General features: G+C 37.8%; 1 protein-coding gene across 3 annotated transcripts in view; it reads right to left on the reverse strand.

The window, feature by feature from the left end:
- The window catches only part of SLC38A4 (solute carrier family 38 member 4), a 63503-nt gene that overhangs the window by 14530 nt on the left and 30450 nt on the right, over positions 1 to 18523 (reverse strand). For all 3 annotated transcript variants that reach the window (XM_012751814.3, XM_012751677.3, XM_012751741.3), the window contains exons 3-12: positions 15073 to 15303; positions 10783 to 10873; positions 10162 to 10277; positions 7294 to 7367; positions 6745 to 6837; positions 2069 to 2150; positions 1898 to 1980; positions 1729 to 1787; positions 584 to 859; positions 372 to 451 (exon numbers count right to left, since the gene is read on the reverse strand). In XM_012751814.3, coding sequence (XP_012607268.1) covers positions 372 to 451; positions 584 to 859; positions 1729 to 1787; positions 1898 to 1980; positions 2069 to 2150; positions 6745 to 6837; positions 7294 to 7367; positions 10162 to 10277; positions 10783 to 10873; positions 15073 to 15191 — 1073 coding nt within the window. In that variant the 5' untranslated portion in view covers positions 15192 to 15303. The remainder of the gene's footprint in view (positions 1 to 371; positions 452 to 583; positions 860 to 1728; positions 1788 to 1897; positions 1981 to 2068; positions 2151 to 6744; positions 6838 to 7293; positions 7368 to 10161; positions 10278 to 10782; positions 10874 to 15072; positions 15304 to 18523) is intronic.

Genomic DNA, 18523 nt, shown 5'->3' on the forward strand with positions numbered 1-18523 from the left:
CTCGTACAGTGAACGGATGATATCAGTGGCTTATCAAGGTTGCCCTGATCATAATTTTTGGTCTTCATCGGTGTTGTCATTTCCTGTCCAGATGACATCATTTCTTCCCACCAAAATTCAAAGGTAAATTCCCCCAAACTGCCAAAATCATTACAACCATTTGCTCCTTGTCCCCCTTCCCTGAACTGCTCCCCTGAACCATCATAGTGGAGAGATGGGAGAGAAGGAGGCAGGTAAGCTAATGACAAGTGGACACAGCACGAACTTTCTCTGAAGAGAAAGCTACAAACCATGTTTCCTCTTAAAGCACCTTTGAACATATGAGCAGATCATCAAAGCAAATCAGAATGCTAAAATGATGGCTGCCTTACTCTTTGAGTTCACTGTAGATGGGAAGGACCTCAGGATGGCACACAAAAGCAAATGCTAGGATGGGAATTGCATAGGCCGTCTGAAAAACAAAGACAACACCACATGTTTAGCATTCCAACATAGATGGCAATTCCAGTCCCTCTCAGTTTGTGAAACAAAAACTCAGAGGCTACATTCCTAGGCTCATTAGAGCTCCGTGCCTCTCACTTACCCGGGAGTTGAACACGAAGTATTTGGGTTGACACTTGTCATCACTATGGGCTTCATACTCGACCCCACTGTCATGAAGAGAGCCCTTGGCCTGGTTCTCATCCAGCCCTGCAGGATTGCGGTGGGTGTAATCCATCATGAAGTTCACATCAGCACTCTCAGAGTTGTTGGGTAACATCACCACGTGCATTGGAAGTGTGTTGTTGAATGTCACATTTCCAACATTGTGATCCAGGACGGGCAGAGGGCAGGGTATTTGGAATTTCTTGTAGATCACCTAGACCCAGTTATTAAAAAAAAAAAAAAAAAAGTCAGCCTTTTGAAGAAAAACAATGAAATAAGAATCCATATGTGTGGCTTATGAGGTGGGGGTGAGGGAACTCAGCTGGGGAGTCCTTTGAGACTAATGGACAGTGGAGACTTTGCCTTGCCTCTGTCCTAAGAGAGTTGGAGCTATGGTATGGTTGGCAGCCCTGCCCCTTAGAGTCAATAGGACGGTGTGTTTTGCAGAAATCCATCCCAAGCCTCTTTCATGCTGTTCCATGAGAAAGATGATCATTTCCTCACTAAATTTCAGATCTTTTATTTCTTCAAACTAATTATAGCATGAGTCATCACAAATTTTCTACTCCTTCTTTACCTCTTTGAGAAAATTCTTTATACATTTTGGCATTCATGATAGTGCAAGAAATTCACCCTTTGGGCAGCGGTGGGGAGAAGAGGATTTCTTTAATCCCACTGTGGTTGCCCTGTCGTAACAGGTAGAATGTATGAAAGAGAACGGTTGATTCATGTGCATACGCTTATAGCCTACTTGTCTCTCTTTTGGACTCTTCGCTTCCTCCTCCATCTTTCTAAGTACTGGGTTATTGTTATGTTCCTGCCTGAGGAGTTCTTTTTGTCCAAAATTACGCCCCTTGTGCCTAGAACATACCATTAGCAACAGCGTTGGCATTTGAACTCAACTATTTTTAAACTCATGACTGCTCTTTGCTCATCCCAAATTAGAATATAAGAAAATCACTTGTGATACAAGAACTATTTCATGCTAGTGACATGCTTTAACAAAAATGAGAACACTAATTCAGGCACAAAAACCATCTCATGCTCACCAAGCTGCAAGGATCATGTCAACACATCACTTACCACACTGACAAAAAACACCATGCAGGTAAGAGAAAATCCACTGGTATAACCAAGGTAACCTAGGAGTTAGCAGAAAAATTTTGGAAGGTGAATATGGTATCTACAATTGGCTTACCTATTAGAATATGCAATGAAAATTTAAAAAATTGCAATCAGAAAATATTTTTACCTAAATTTTTAAGAAGAGAAAGCGGAAGAATAATTCCAATGGACACAAATATGACGAGGTAGTTGCCATCGAGGTACCATTCTCTAGGTGAGAAAGAGAGACAAGGATATTAGGATCAGAAAAGAACAAGTAGAATGAGTCATTTGATGTCACAGAGGAAACAAGACATACCCAGTATTTTCTTCAAGTCCCATGAATGCTCTGATTACTTCAGGTAGTTCATATTTAATGATAAAGAGGTAGCTTGACATTGCTGAAATGGAAAACGTGACAGCTTAGTGGCGTGCACAGCACTGAGGTCATACGCAAGTTGTATGAAGTCATGACATTTGGGGCTGCTATTCTCTGTCAGATGAGCATCTAATCCTCCACATGGAAAGAAAAGACACTGTGTATTCTGCACTCCTTCCAAGTTCTTTTCAAAAATAGACACTTGGCCCTTTAGCTCTTGCAGGTGGACATTTGCTAACAGTATCAGTGCTCATTCTGTGTTAAATCCAGCTCTAAAGTTTACAATGAGGCTACAGTTTCAAAGTTTTACCCCCATCAGTTATAAATCATCATGGTCTGTACTGAATATGCCTGTTTTAGTGTCTATAACTTGGACAATGGTCTGGGAACAAGAAGCATGGGCCAGACGAGAGAGGCAGAATCATAGGCAGAGGCATGGAGGTGTGGCTTTCTGCAGGTGGGCACCAATCTAGTCCTCTGGGATCCCCCTGAGGGGCACAAAAAGTCTCAGTCCACTTGTTGCTAAAATTAGTCTTCCTGGACTGATAAAAGAATACAAAAGATGATAGCTTCTCCCCCTCTTTGTCAGTGAAGTTTCTTATCCCCCCCTCTTATCTTACTCTCCTTTTGACTAATTAAGGAATTACACAAAGTGTAAAATTTCATGAACACCTAGGTAAGTGATATATGAGTGATCATGTACTCTTTTGAAAATCTGATGAAATCTATAAATGCCCTCCCTGGAAAAATGAATATGTATACATATGATTAACATTACAATTTTGCCTAAAATTGTGAAAATGTATGCCTTTTTTCAAGTCCACCCATTCAGTGAAGTATAATTTGTTATTTGACACATGGTCAAGAGATTCAATTAAAGATAAAACTGGCAAGTTTTACATGGAAATTTCAAGTATGTGCTATATCCTGCTGGTGAATTTTTGCTAACAGGCATCTAAAACAGATATGTAGGTTGTAAATTGAACTATTAACATTTTAAAAATATTTTCTTAACTTCAAATGAATGTAATAATGCTGATCATAGTTCTCCACATTGTTTAGTGCTGCATATTACTTCATTTGATCATCTGAAAAGCCCTGTGAGATGACAATCTCTATATTTATACTCACTCTGCAGCTGAAGGTCTATAAAGATTTTGAAAGTTTAAATGACATACCCAAGATCACACATTTAAAACACACAAGTTCCCTGACTCCCGGTCTGGTGCTTCTTCTCTATTGTCAAAGGAAAATGATTTTTACAGTGCCCAACGCGTCTTCTGTACACATTATTTGGTTAATCTTTACAGAGACCTTGGCTAAAGCTAAATCTTACAGAGCGTAAACAGAGGGGATATTTCTGATTAACTGGCTCAGTGAGGTACCATTCAATGTCAGAGCCATTAATTGCTGACTTTCAGTGATGTCACCACTGTTAATGTGTTTGGTCTTCGAAAATTCAGAATGATCCAGACCAGTCCGAGTAATGTCAACACTGCTCTGCTAATGTTAAAACATTTGCAGTAAATGTTCATATTTTTAGGGGATTGAGAAAATTAAATGTTCTAACTGTGGAGTTGTTGAATACAGAAATGCAAGTGATTTCCTTTATGCCAAATATGTACTAATCATATAGAGTAACCAAAGTGAGAGCACTTTCTGGGATGGTATTAGGAAATTTCATCTCATTTCCTTAAAGCCACACCTCTCACCTGTATGTGGCTTGACTGAGAGACCACTTTATAGTTTGTTCCATTGTTTAGAGGCATAATAGTGGCCGCACTTTGAACCATAGATGCCTCTGCCGCCACTCAGCTAGTTGAGTTCATAAGCTACATATGCTTATGACTGCTTGGTTCAGTTGTCAAAACAAGTAAATTAGATCAACTATGAGGTGATCCTGTAAAATTAAGTCTTTAAGTCTTAATAAGGCTGAGAATTTGAACCAAATGTAAAGCAGTGTATTTGACGGAATTTGAGGGGTTATCTGCTTAGTTATTGCAGCATTGTTTGTAATAGCAAAAAATTAGAAACAATCTGTTCCATAAGGATTCTATAAACCAATTATGGTACATTTGTATAATGGAAAACTCAAAAGCCATTAAAAAGGAATAGCATGCAAATATATTCAAGGCATATCATTAAATTTAAAAAGCAAGCTAGAAATCAGTATTATAAGATGATCCAATTTTAACAATACCAATATAGTTGTTAAATTAGACACAGGAGAAAAACCTATGAGTAGTTATTTCTGAGGGTGACTTACATAAACTTTTCTTGGTAATTTATATATTTATGCAATGTTTTATTTTCCACAATTAGCATATATTTCTATAATAATTATAAAAATGTCCATTTAAAAAATAATCAGATGGTCTCCAGAGACATGGATATTGACGCAGAGAACCAGGGAGGAAGGAAGCAAGTGCCAGACCTTTGTTATGCGCCATATGTTTTCTTCTTTTATCCTCACAATGACCTTGTAAGGATGAAGTATTACTCTCATTTCTACAGATGGAAAAATTAGACTCAAAAGAGTAAAGTGATTTTCCCAAAATCATAGATAGTGACAGAAACAGACTCAAATTGAGATGTATCAGACTCCAAAAACTTAATCTCTACTCAAGGGTTTTTAAATGTCTTTTAAAAAACAGTAACGTACCAGATGTGTACAAACAGGGCCAAGAGAGCCCAGAAGAACTAGTACCAAACAGCCTAGAGAAGTCGTGGACCAGAGTGAAGGATGGAGGGGGAGAGAGAGAGAGAGAGAGAGAGAGAAAGAAAGAGAGAGAGAGAGAGAGAAAATGTATGTGTGTGTGTGTGTGTGTGTGTGTGTGTGTGTGTTACAGTTCAAGAAACATTCAAGGGAAGAAAACAGCATGTGCAAAGAAGACATAGAGGATTTTTTAAAACACTAAAATAATACCATTGGGGGCCTGCATATAGTTTTTATGGTTTGGCACAGGGCACGTAGGGGATAGAAGATAGGTGGATGATATGGGCATTGGCAGGAAAGGTATAGAAATGTAGGCAGAAGAACACGATGAAGACCTTTGTGTCAGGCCAATAAGGTTAAGTTTTTAAAAATAATTAAAAATATTGGTTATAATTAATAAATTATAAATAGAATAAAATGAGGACATCCTGAAGAATTTTATACATGAAAGAAGCAGGATTAGATTTGAATTTGAGAAAATGTATTGGGAGGAAGCATTGGAGATAGGAATAGGGGAAACTCAAGTCAGGGAGACCAATTAGAAAATTACTGCAACAGTCTGAGTTAAAAAAAAAAAAGGTGATTATCTGTGGTCCTGTGGATAGAAAGAGAGGGGAGATTCAAGAGATAAAGAACAGATCGAATGGAGAGGATTGGGCATCTGATTGGACTTTCAGGGTCAGGGAAAGAGGAAAAAGTTTAGGCTGACACCCAGATTTCTGGCTTAAGACAATGGATGGCTACGGGGGGTATTCACTGAGAGAAGAGAGAACAGAGAAATAGAATAGCATATTTGGGGACTGGGTAGGAGGTGAGGAAATAAGTGCCACCATGTGGGGATACCCTTGGGACCATGCAGCAGCACACAGTCAACGGGACTTCTGCACTATGAGTCTGAGGGTCTTCTGAGGGTCAAAGACACACAGAATGAGTGTGAAGCTGGTAGACAAACATGCCATCTACAACACTGCTAAAAGCATACATTTCTAGGCTCTACCCTTGAAATTATAATTCAGTAGGAATTATAAGAATCTGTAGGCCGGGCGCGGTGGCTCACGTCTGTAATCCTAGCACTCTGGGAGGCCGAGGCGGGAGGATTGCTTGAGCTCAGGAGTTCGAAACCAGCCTGAGCAAGAGCAAAACCCCGGCTCTACTAAAAATAGAAAGAAATTAATTGGCCAACTAAAAATATATTTATATAAAATTAGCAGGGCATGGTGGCGCATGCCTGTAGTCCCAGCTACTGAGGAGGCTGAGGCAGGAGGATCGCTTGAGCCCAGGAGTTTGAGGTTGCTGTGAGCTAGGGTGACGCCACAGCACTCTAGCCCGGGCAACAGAGTGAGACTCTGTCTCCAAAAAAAGAAAAAAGAACCTGTAGAACCAATGAATCTGTGGTTTATAGTGATTCTGATGCCTAGCCAGAGTCTTGCATTAGTACAACTTCTAGCGACACTCTCCAGAGGGCTGGCTCTGTGTGGGCTGTGTCCCCCTACTGTGCCCCAGACACCTACTTTTCAATTTTATGGAAGGAAATCAATCATACATATGAAACACCCTCTGTTCTGGCAATGACAGAAATAAACACAAATACTTTAATTTTTAAAAGTAATAATTGATGCCATAACAGCATTAAAAATACAAGAAAGCATTTATTTTATATTTTAATTCTAAAATTCAATTGGTAGGGTTTTATATATTATTTCATTCTTAGATATTGTTATTTTTAATTAAAGAAGGACAGCAAATCTACTTAAGGAACTTTATTTTTAAAATTTGAGAACTATAAAGAAGCAGCTATTTTTCTGTTTTAAAGTGATTGTTCCTTACCATAAGAGTTTTCTTATTTACTGAACATGCCATAGAAAGTGTAAGTGGTTCACTGAAAGCTATATCCCCTTACCTCCAATGTTCTGCATTGTAATTGAAATAAAAGCTGCGATTTTTCCAGGCCATCCAAATGCCTTTTCCCCCAATTTTTCATAAATTAAAGACCCTATAATCAAAGATAAGATAGCCATGTTAAAAAGACTGTATTAATGACTAAAATATTTCTATAATGTAATTATACACTGGAGTCTCAAACACGTAAATAGACATCATATAGAAATGATGCAACCTGAAACCCCGAGGATGCAACCTGAAAAACCAATGAGTAATATATTAAAATGTTCTTCAGGCAAGAAGCAATGGCTTCATTCACTTCAGCTGCATGCAGCAAGTCAAATGGTTATTTCTATCATTTACTAAAAGGCTCTTTTTTTTCTATTTTGCTTGAACATGAGCCTCTCACTTGCCCAAACAACTAAAAACATTGAGAGACCATATCGCTGAGGTCAGAAGAAAATGAAATGTGAAATTGACTCAAATCATCCTAAGGTTATGAAGTTATACACTGAAATACTTTTATGAGATTTAAAACAGAATATCTTGTATTTAAGGGGTAATGTACCTCCTTCCTTGGCTGTCTTCAATAAAAGGTGAACTGAATAGAGTGATAATATTGCCACAGCAAGCAGCATGATTCTGTAAAGGGAACAGAGAGTAGATAATAAAGTTTCTGTAATAAATAAGACATAATAATATTAGATGTTACAGTAGATGATTGCATCGGTCTTTCTAATCACCAACTTTCCAAAAGTATGTGGATTTCTTTTTGGAAGCTGAGAGATTCTTTTCAGAACTCCACACATACCCTTTAATGTCACAGAACTAGAATTTGCTATATTTTATAGGCCCAAACCTACCACATGAAGTTCCTAACGAATATTTTTTTAGTGTTACTCAAATGTAGAATCTGGATCATAGCTTAGATACTAAGTGTATTGCAAAATGAGCAAATATTACATCTCCTTACTCAGCATATGGGTATATGCACACCATATTTGCATGATATTCATATCAACATTAGAACTCAAGGGCTATTCAATAGCCTGACTAAATCTTAATCTAAAATCCAGGAATCCAGAAGGCAGTGCATGCAGAATCTGAGCTCCATTACTATTGATACTACATGAGGAGCAAGGTATTGTGTCAACCAGAGGGTCAGGAAGTTGCAAATGTAATGGGGAAGGCAGAGAAAGGTAAATATAGGGGAGAGGAAAATTCCTTTTTTGTGTTCAGAAAGAATCAGTTTTGGTGTAAGGACCCTCTACATGTCCATATGCATGTATAGTTTCATTATCTTTATACTGATCAGTATTTCTCCCAAACCAAGAATTGGAGCACAAAAATAAGAGCATAGATAGAGAATCTACATAATAAATGAAAGAGCAATACTTTTACCTGAAATTTTAAAAAAATTTTTCTTTGTTTATTTTACACGATAAGAACACACTAAATGTTTTCTTCACAATTGATCTAATCGTTTGGTAATTCCCAATGAAATCAATGTTATATATAACCAGGAATTATAAATTTTATAATCACTCCTACTATATTGTGCTCTTATTTTCCATAAAATATGTCTGCCAGAACTGTCTAACCAATGACTTATAACCAATGTACTTATCCATTTTTGAAGAATAAAGAGCATTCCCTGTATTTTTAAACATGTACTTGTTTTGGCAGAAAATACTAAAGGTAGAACCAATGAAATACTGTGTTACTTGCTGTGAATTAAGGGAGAAAACTGAATCCAGTCTGTGCCTCTTCGACACACAAGACACACCCCATGATGTTTAGCAATTTAATTGCTCTGGCTAAATTAATCTGTTAAATGTTTATAGCCCTGAAATGAGGTTCTTATTTTAAAAGTGGAGTATTCTCCTGCTATGAAAATGATCTATGACTGTAGGATTGAGGGAAATGTCTACTCCTTCTATTTATCAGTTATCTATGATAATTTTCTAATTAATTTAAATAGTCTGGATAATTAATAAGAAGACAGTCTTTTTGTCTTGGATGTAATGCACTTTACAAAAGCATACAAATACATGAATACATCACTAGCTATTAAGATCTAAATAATAAAGAAAACCCTACTTTATTTCAAATATGGTTTATAAAAGTAAAGTTATAAAAACCCATTCAGCTAAAGAATATTCTACATAAAACAGTTCAATGAAAGCCCTAACACAATATAAATATTTATAGTCCTGATCCTCGGCCCTGAAATAGCTGTGTGACTATCTAATCATATGTGATGTTCAGAACATAAATAGCATATTTATACAGTATAAGTGTTGCATTCTTAGACCATTATTTAACTCTCTAGCATTACATTTGGGATTAGGATCTGTGTCGACATTGACGCCTAATATTAGACTCTATTCTTGTGAAGAATTCCACTGCTGCCAACTATGTCTTAGAAAATACCAGGCTGTACGTAATGTACAGGAATGTCTGTGGTTGTCTGTCACAGATGACCTGGTATCTATCCCACAGGTCAGCTATGACAAACTGTTACCCTTAAGCAGCATTTGACCAAGTTAGGTGAAAGTGCACAAGTTTGGGAATAAGCTTCGGCCACTCAACAAATATTTCCTATGCCAGGCACTGTACTAGGTCTTGGGGCTTGAGAAATGTGCTGAGTAAAAACAGACATGGGCTCAACTCTATCTAAAATTTATAGTGTAGCAAGCAAGATAAGCATTAACCAAATGAATCAGACAAATGCACTACAGTATTAAAACTACAGTGAAAAAAAAAAAAAAAACTACAGTGAGTATATAATAAGGTGATTTTCCCCATCATGGAGGTCAGGGAAGGCAGGTGAAGCTGAGCTGAGATGTGAAGAGTTACTAGATAAAGGAGAAAGGGAAGAAGTTTCCAAGACCATCTGCAAAGTTCCATGGCGAGAGGAAATGAGGCATGTTCCTGGGATGGAGAGAAGGCTATTATGCCCAGTGTATCTGTCATAAATTGGGCAAAGGGAATGGGCTATGAGGTGGAACCAGGGCATGAAGTGTTCTCCAACCTGCTGGGAGATGGAGATTTTTTTTCTAATGGTGAGACAAAATCAGATTTGCTTCTGGGAAAGATCTTTTTGACTGCTAAACACCAAATATTTCAAGCCTACTAAACAATGAAAGACTTTGTACAATGGTTCCTATGGGCTGGCGAGGCTGCTCCAGCACTTTCGGTGGTTGAGCAAGTAAACTTTCTAGCATTCAGTTAGGGATAGTTGGGTGAGCAAACATCATGATTAGACTGCTCTGATTTTTCCTCAGGTTGCTGTTTTATCTAAAAGCAAGAGGAATACACTAGTTCTTTCTCAGATTCTCCATGCTCACAAAGATCAAACTTCAGATTTTTCATTGAAAGAGCACTGGATATGCATGGACTTCCTTGCCAAATGTAGATATGTACATTCACTTACATAAAAAGTATGATCCCTGTGTTGGCCATGGCATAGGACAAGCCCAAGATTCCACTGCCCATGATGGCATTACTCAGGTTGAATGAAGACATTCCAAAGGAGGTGGTTCCAGGGTGCTTGAAGAAAAAGGAATGCTTTATAAGCAAACATTTGCCAAAGGGTAAACTTTTGGGGATTATTCTTATTCACACATTATTTTTAATGGAGGAGATTACAGTCCCTAATTGAAGACTAAGATAAAATCACAATGAGTAAAAGCCATTATTCAAGTCAATAAAAGCATGTAATTTTCAATGGAATGTAGTGCTTGGCTTCAGCAGAGCTCTCAGTAAAAATAAAAAATACAAGTGTAGTAACACAAAGAAGGGAAAACATGTATGATTGCAGATTACATTTGGGTTAGAATGATTTCTCCAAAAAAACAAATAAATTTCATAAATGATTTATGCAGCCATATGGCGAACAGGAAAAACAAGCCCTTATTCCAGTAAGGGCCTAAATAAACAGAGAATGTGCTGATCAAGGCTTGGAAAATTTCAGTCACATTGTTTTCCCCCAGAGGTCTAGGTAGATCAGACACCCTCAGTCCTGTTTACCACCTAAAAGCATAGATTCACTTACATGTTCATCGCCGTAATCTGCCAGCTTCTTTTCCCCCAAAAATCCATTCGTCAGGAATTTCTGACTTTCAGCATCTTCATTAGCAAATGGACTGAAGACACACACACGAAATAAGAGAGTAAAAACATCTAAGTAAGTGCTCTGAATCATATTGGTTCAAGTGATCTAAGTAACTAAATTAGGAGAGGAAAAACAAGACATGTAAAATTGTTTTCTTCTCCTCTTCACACTAGTGGTCATTCCAGACCAAAAACTGAGCTCCATTTATGAATATGCTTTGGGAGAGAGAGAAAGGATGTTATGAAGGAAGGAAATATTAAGTTGAAAAAATTTCTGTGCCACATTTCTCCCTTCCCACATTAGCTATCCAAGAAAGAGGCTAATTAAAACTAATTTCATTCCCATTTAGAGCCCTTCAAAAAAAAGGGTCTGGAGGCATGACTCTGAGTTTTCTGAAGTACTACCATACCATAATCAGATGATTTTATGAATTCAACAAACATTTATTAAATGCCCGGGCACTGTGATCTTTAGCTCATTTGATGCTCACAATATCCTTGAGAAGAATTTTCATGTCCTTACTCTAAAGATGAGGCAACTGTGGCTCAGAAGAGTGAAGTAGCATCCCCACATCCACACAACTCCAAGGTTGCAGTTTTCCATGGATCCAACAGCTCCAGGCACAGCCCCGTACCTGGTATTTTCCTCTTTTTTGGACTCCCTCTGTTTACCCATATATCCCTTGTGGGAAAGTAGTTCAATGATTGCTCTGTGTTGTGTTTGGTTATGTGCATGAGTGTGTTTTAATTACTCTTAAAATGTACTTGGATTATTATTAGATAATGGATAAAGCTACGGAAATTATTAAAGCAACCCAATGAATTAGCAGAAGCATTGGGAGGGAAGGGAGGCTGTAAAATGTTACTATCCACAGAACTTGTGATTATAGTCTTGGGCACAGGCTAGAACCTGCACAACTGGGTCATGGTGCCACCCCCTACTGTGCTGCTGAGCTCCTGCAGTTACAAGCCGGAGCCTTTGAGTCTATGGCCCTATGACCAGCCAAATTTCCAAAAGGCTTGACTAGTGAGGCGTGCTGCTACCATTGCATTTTTATACTGCAAAATATCATGCAGACTTCTTGTTATATAAAATGCTCAACTACATATGCTTCTAACAGTGCTTTCAAATTAGGTAGATTACAATTTTTAGGACATTTCATACATGAAAGAGTAAGATACAATAATTGAAGAATATTTTATTAAAATAATCCTTATAAATAAAGTAGAAAAGAATTATTATTGGAGATTCGTACAAATTACTTTTTATAATAAGAATATCTGATGGGGAAGAGGGATGACAGCATTACTTTTTGAGAAAAGATAACAATATAAAGTATAGATAGAAGGAGCAGACAAAAACCACAAGTTTCATATACTCTTCTAGAGCTCAAGGAGTAGATGGCACTGAGTATACAGGTTAAGAACATTTCCTGGCCTTCTCCCCCTATGTCTCATGGAAAACATAATGCCCTCAGTTGTTGCCTTCCTCAATTTCCACATACCCCTGCTGCCATTTTGTGATTTACTATAATACTCTATAGTTAGTATACTTGCTATGTGAAGACTGGCACTTAATGTTTGCTGTTGGAAACTGAGACAATAGGATGAAATGAAGCCTAAAAAGGGCCTGAGGACTATAAAAACAGAAGTGTCACCTGGAATTTGAACTCTGGAATGTCCAACACTCCATTTTTTCCCTTTAATCAATGAACTAAAATCTGTATTCCATGAATAGTTTTTAAAATTTAGAATTTGAAAGTAAATAGATTTTCATTCTGAGGCATTTGCAAGTTCCTATTTTGGCATGAGATGAGTTGTAGTCATAAAACATGCCAAGATTGTATAAAATATATGAGAAATGTCCCCCATGTGTTAAATGTTTTGATATGAAATCCAGTATATATTGAAAACACCACTATAATGATCCCAAATAAATACATTATGTTGCATTTCTCAAAAATTTACATTTAAGGGTTTAATCCAAACCAAACATAGACAAAATCCATCTTTTTGAAGTGAGGATAAAATTGCAAACTGATGGCCCATGTTTAGGCCAAGAGTTAAAAGGGAAGTCACTGTTAGTGGCCCAGAACACACTGTGTGGAGCTTAACAGAAGCATTGTTGCTCTTGCCATTGGAATGACTCTGGGACAGTTCTTGGAAGGTGTCCCCTTTGGCTTAGCCAACCTCTGCAGAGCCCAAAATTGTGTGCATACCTCTCAGAAACAGAATACTCCTCAGATTTGGATCAATTTACTAAGGCTAATGAAGTGAAGGAGAAAGAATAAAACTTTATTGAATATCATCTATATTCTGGCACTCATTTAATCCTTATAAAAGTAGCTATTGGTTTGCTATTCTGCATTTTCCACTGAAGCTCAAAGAAGATAAATATTGTCTCCAAAGTAAGGCAACTACTCTGCAGACTCCAAAGCTCTGTGTTCTACCACACTGTGTTTTCTCAGAAGTCGCTTGAACTAGAAAATGCCACAATTACATCTCAGTGGCCTCTCTAGCCCAACAACCCTAAAGTTCATGGCACTGAGCTACTCGCAGGAAGAACACAGCTTCCTCCTGATTGCCTCTCCTGGATGTCATGAATGAAATGACAAGTCCTTGTCTGAGGATAATACTCTCTACTTCAAGCCTAGATTGAGTTAAAAATTCCCTTCTGAGAGTCATAAATCACACACAATTTGTGTTATATAACATTTTGTGGGAAACTAATGTACTTACCCAATAGCTATTGTGCACCTACTGTGGTTTGTGGTGGACCACAGAGGCCATTAAGCCATTGTAGTGGTGTGATTAACATCTGAGCAAGGAGAGGGTGAACAAAGGAAGGGTAGACACTTCTACCTGGGGGTGTAAAGGTGGTTGAGCTGATTCTTGGGGGAGTAGAGGTGACAACAGAGAGACAGGGGAAGTGGGCAAGTGATTTGTGAGTGACTGCAGGCAGGTGAAGCAGAATGAGTGAAGGCAAGAGGGTACAAAAGGGAGCAGGGCAAGAGGCAGGACAGGAGAGGTAGGCCAGGGACAGATCCCCAAGGGCCTTTCATGCCAAGCAGTGTACAGTCTAACCTTTATCTTATAGCTAATGGAGAGGTGCAGAAGGACTTTTTCTAAGGATGGATTATTATTCAATCTGCAATTGTAAAAGAGTACTCTTGCAGGAGTGTGGAGGCCTACAGGGAGGAGAGCAAAATGTAAGACAGGGAGACTAATCAGGGCTGTTCTAATAGACAGGTGAGTCAGGATGAGGGCAGGGTAGAGGTAGAGGACAGAGTGAGAGAGAGGGTAAGATGGCAATAAAATGGATGCCTAGGAGAAGGTGAATTTGCGACCTGGGCTGGTTCACCCCTTCTTAGGCAACCTGGTGGTCCCCTGCTCCAGGAAGGTCACCATATTGATGCCAAACTTAGTGCGGACACCCGACTGGCATAGCGCACTACGGTCCAGGACTCCTGGACTCAAGCGATCCTCCTGCCTCAGCCTCCCGGGTAGCTGGGACTACAGGGGCGCGCCATCGTGTTCGGTGGAGAGGGTGAATTTGAAACATTAATAACCACTGCTGTGTGGGGCAAAGTTGACAGGTAGGGTCTTTTGACTGCGATACTGAATGATAATGGTGACTTTCATCAGGATGGAGATTATTAGAGGAAGAGCAGATTTTGAAGGAATGAGAGGAGTTCAACATCAGGCTTTGCAAGTTTAACTTCATAAATGAGCACATTCAGACACATTGGTTGTCCAGTAGAGATGTACAGTAGACAGTTGAATATAATGATCTGAAATTCAGTTGAGAAACAGTCTGAGAATATGGCATATATTCAACTATTCCAGGGTAGGTGTGAATGAGCTTGCTGGGAAGACACTTTTAGAGAGAAAAGAATCTCCGTAGAACCCTAGTTTTAATAGTCAAAGGAAGAGAAATCTGAGAAAGAATAGTACAAAAGGTGAGAGGAGTGACAGGCTAATATAATTAAAATTATCCTACATTACTAATGCAGAATGAAGACACTGTAACCTCAATTCTAAATTAGTCACACAAGGGATTGAAATTATGATTGTATTTCAAGATCAGGGAATTGATATGTTAACGTCAATGTCATTGTTATCTCAAAATTATCCCTAATAAATCCAATACTTTCCAATGAGACCTTTGTTTTCCATGTTCATAAACTTGTCTCATTTTTTCCATAGAACCTGGTAATTTTTAACCCCATACCTGCTCATTGCTGCCTTTTCTGAATTTCCCATCCCGGTGTAGATATCCGGAACACTTTCTCCACTGCTGCTCTCATCATCTGGTTCGATGTTGACATTTCTCAGTTCCACAGGATCCATTTGAGCTGTCAGCGCTTTCTTGTCCACACACAAACCCCTTCAGTGTAAATAATATACTGTGCCTTCAGCCTGAGGCTCTTCCACTCTGTGTTGATGTTCAGAACACTCTGTTCTGCAAACAGAACACAAAATAAATCATTATAATTTTCTTTAAATTAGATAAATGAATATGAATTACCTACTTTCTGTATGCTCTCTGTAAAACATGAAAAGGAAGTGAACTCCTGAAAACTTCACATAAGTATGTCCTGAAAGGTTCCCTTAGCCAATACAAAAGAGGAAAAAAAAATGAAAGAGAAGTAAAACTACTAATAATTGCTAAACCAGCAATTATAAAGTGTCTATGTATAATGAACATGGCAGATGCTTTACTTGTCACTATGAAAAGAAAACGAAATCTTAAGACATGGCAACAGTCTTTAAGAAAATTTAGGTATTTAAAAGTGGAGTACATATTTTAAAAGAAAGAGAGACAAAGGTAAATTGTTGACTAACGATCTACCAAGGCAGAATTGACCAATGTCTCTGCTAGTTATAACTGGAAAGAAAATTACTGCTTTAATTCCATTGGCATGAAAGAATTAACACTACCCAAATGCTTAATAATATGCGACACAGGCTAGGATCAAGCTTAGAAAGTCGCTGTTTAGGCACTTGGATCCTCAAGCCAAAGATAAAAATACTAACAAAGAAAGTGTAGGTTTACTTTTGAATCAGTATCAGTCACCATCTATATGAAATTAAAATGTATTTTAACAACTAAGAAATCTAGCTTTTAGGCTCTGCCTTTAATTCATTGGATCTCAGCACAAGTCATTTAACTTTTTTGGGCCTCATTTTCCTAAATTGTAAAGTAAAGATGGGTGGACTGGCATTGTCTTTTAAAAATGCCAAGTATTCGTTATATGCTATTGAAACAATTTCTTCTGAAACTTTTACTATTAGATTCATTCAATTATTTTGAAACATTATATTGGGAGAAACACTATCACTCTTGGAAGGTGTGGTTCTGAAATTTGTACTATCCATTCAATAAGAAAATCCTGAGCAGAGAAAGGAACATAAAAATTGCTCCAGAAGTCACAAAATCTATAAATCTTCTGACAAACAGAAACTGTCACATGTAAATGCCTTCACAATCCAGTGCCATGGATGTACATCTGTGGAAGACAACTCACACTTGAGATAAGTTCACAACCCCAAATTACAAAAGTTAAAAAACACACATGGAAACTCACTAGTATCAGTGTGAGTAGGCATAAGATATGATAAGATTCACACCTGAGGAACTATAAATAACAAAGCAATTTAAAAGGTACTTCTAAGTTAATATAATAAAGAGTAATAAAAAGATTTAAAATAAGAGAGTAACATCCATAGAATAAAAACATTATAAAAGAAGAACAGTGAAAAGGAGTGTGAAAAAAGAGCCAAAAATGGGAGAGGGAATTCTAAAAATAAAAAATAGAGTCATTGAAATAAAAAAAAACTTAGCTGAAGGGAGAATTATAAAACTGGAAAGTAGATCTCTGGAAAGCACTCAAATTATATAGCATAAAGAGAGAAAAAGAAAGAAAAACATGAAGAAGTTAAAAGACATAGGGGAGAAACAAGAATAAAAAGTTTAAACATACACTATTAGTTATTCTAATATGAGAGAATTGTGGGAGTAGGAAGAGACAAAATAGAAAGAGACAGTGGTAGAGAATTGTCCAGAAATGAAGAAAAACAATAGTTCTCCAAATTAAAAGAAAAACACAGTGCTCAAGCAGGAGGAATAAAAATGAATCTATTCATTAATATAATGTGGTCTAAGCACATAATATAAAATATCAACAGAAAAAGCTTAAAAACTACCAGAGAAAATACAAGACATGCATACAGGTAAAAAAAAAATAGAAACTCATTAAATAGGTATAATTTCTAATAATTTGTTCCTACCCTCTTTCTCTCTCTCTCTCTTTATTTTTTATAATATGTCACCTCTTTCTTTGATTTTTGGGGATGCAATATTTTTCAAATCTAAGGATATTAATTGGAGGTTTTCCAAAGTTCCTTTTGTTCCCTAAAGTATGTGTTTCTTCTGGAGTTAGTTATCATTTGTTCATCTTGGTTCTTCTTGGTCATGCTCCTGGTTTTCCTAAAATTCTTAGTGATCCTAGGTTGTCTGTTCATATTTATGAATTAGAGAGTATGGTTGGTTAGCATAGGCGGCTAGTACTCAGGGTTTCCCTGAAATTATGTAGGCCTGTTTCACTGGTGTGCTGCTTCTTATAGGTTCTGTGTAGTGGGCTCTTCTGCAGCTTGTCTGTGTGAAGAGCATCCTGGAATAACTCACTCCTAGACACAGCTACCACTCTAGGACAGGTTACTTTGGTGGTTAAACGTTTTAGTGAATTTTCCTCTTGGTGGATTTTCCATTCCTGCTTGTTATACCTCCTTGTCTGCTTCAGGGGCCCTAATACTTATCCTAGAGTCCTTGCTTGGGCTTTCTTTACACACTGGATCATAGCCTTAGCCTATGGGCAAAAATGGCAGCCCAAACAGACCATCATGTCTGGACTGGGGTTCCTTGATGAATACCTGATCACTGATTGCCTGTGATCCACAGCTCCTCTTCGGGTTAACTTAATGTGGAACTACTATAGGGCTCCCTCTGGAGAAAGCACACTTGCTTGTCCTGGTTCCTTTTGGCTTTCTCAGGTTTTCCAACTCCATCTGCTTTCTGGCTTCTAGGAATTCTTAAAATTTTCTGTTTATGGTGGTACCACTATTGTTTTTCACAGTTTTGTGGGTGTGCCCTTTTAAAAAGTGTCATTTTGCTTAAAGTTTCATAACTTGACTTCCTTAGGCTAGATCCTAAGCCCCCTTCTTCCAATCTACGCACATGTGTGTCCACTGGCCTAACTGACACATGCATATCTAAAAGGCAGTTTAAATTCAGTGTGCCCAGAAATCTAACTTGTGATAGTCCCCTCTTCTTCCAATGTTTGCTATCCAAAGAATGTTGTCAATATTTAAGCAGTTACTTAAGCCAGAGACATACATCTTCTATTACAAATTTTTCTTTTCTTGCCCCCCACATCCAGTTCTTTGCAAAGTCTGGTTGATTTTGCAACAAACTGAAGTATTTCTTAAATTAGTCTACTTCTTTTCACTTCTTTCACCGTCACTCTTGTCCAAGCTACCATCATTTCTTAGACTGTCCACTGTAACAATCTTCGACTGGATCTCCTTGAATCCTCTCTTGCCTTCCCTAACTCTCCCATTCATTGTCACAGAATAGCCAGAGTGATCTTTAAAACAGAACACAGATTATATCATTCTCTGCT

This window comes from Microcebus murinus, chromosome 10 (genome assembly GCF_040939455.1).
Source record: "Microcebus murinus isolate Inina chromosome 10, M.murinus_Inina_mat1.0, whole genome shotgun sequence".
NCBI lineage: Eukaryota > Metazoa > Chordata > Mammalia > Primates > Cheirogaleidae > Microcebus > Microcebus murinus.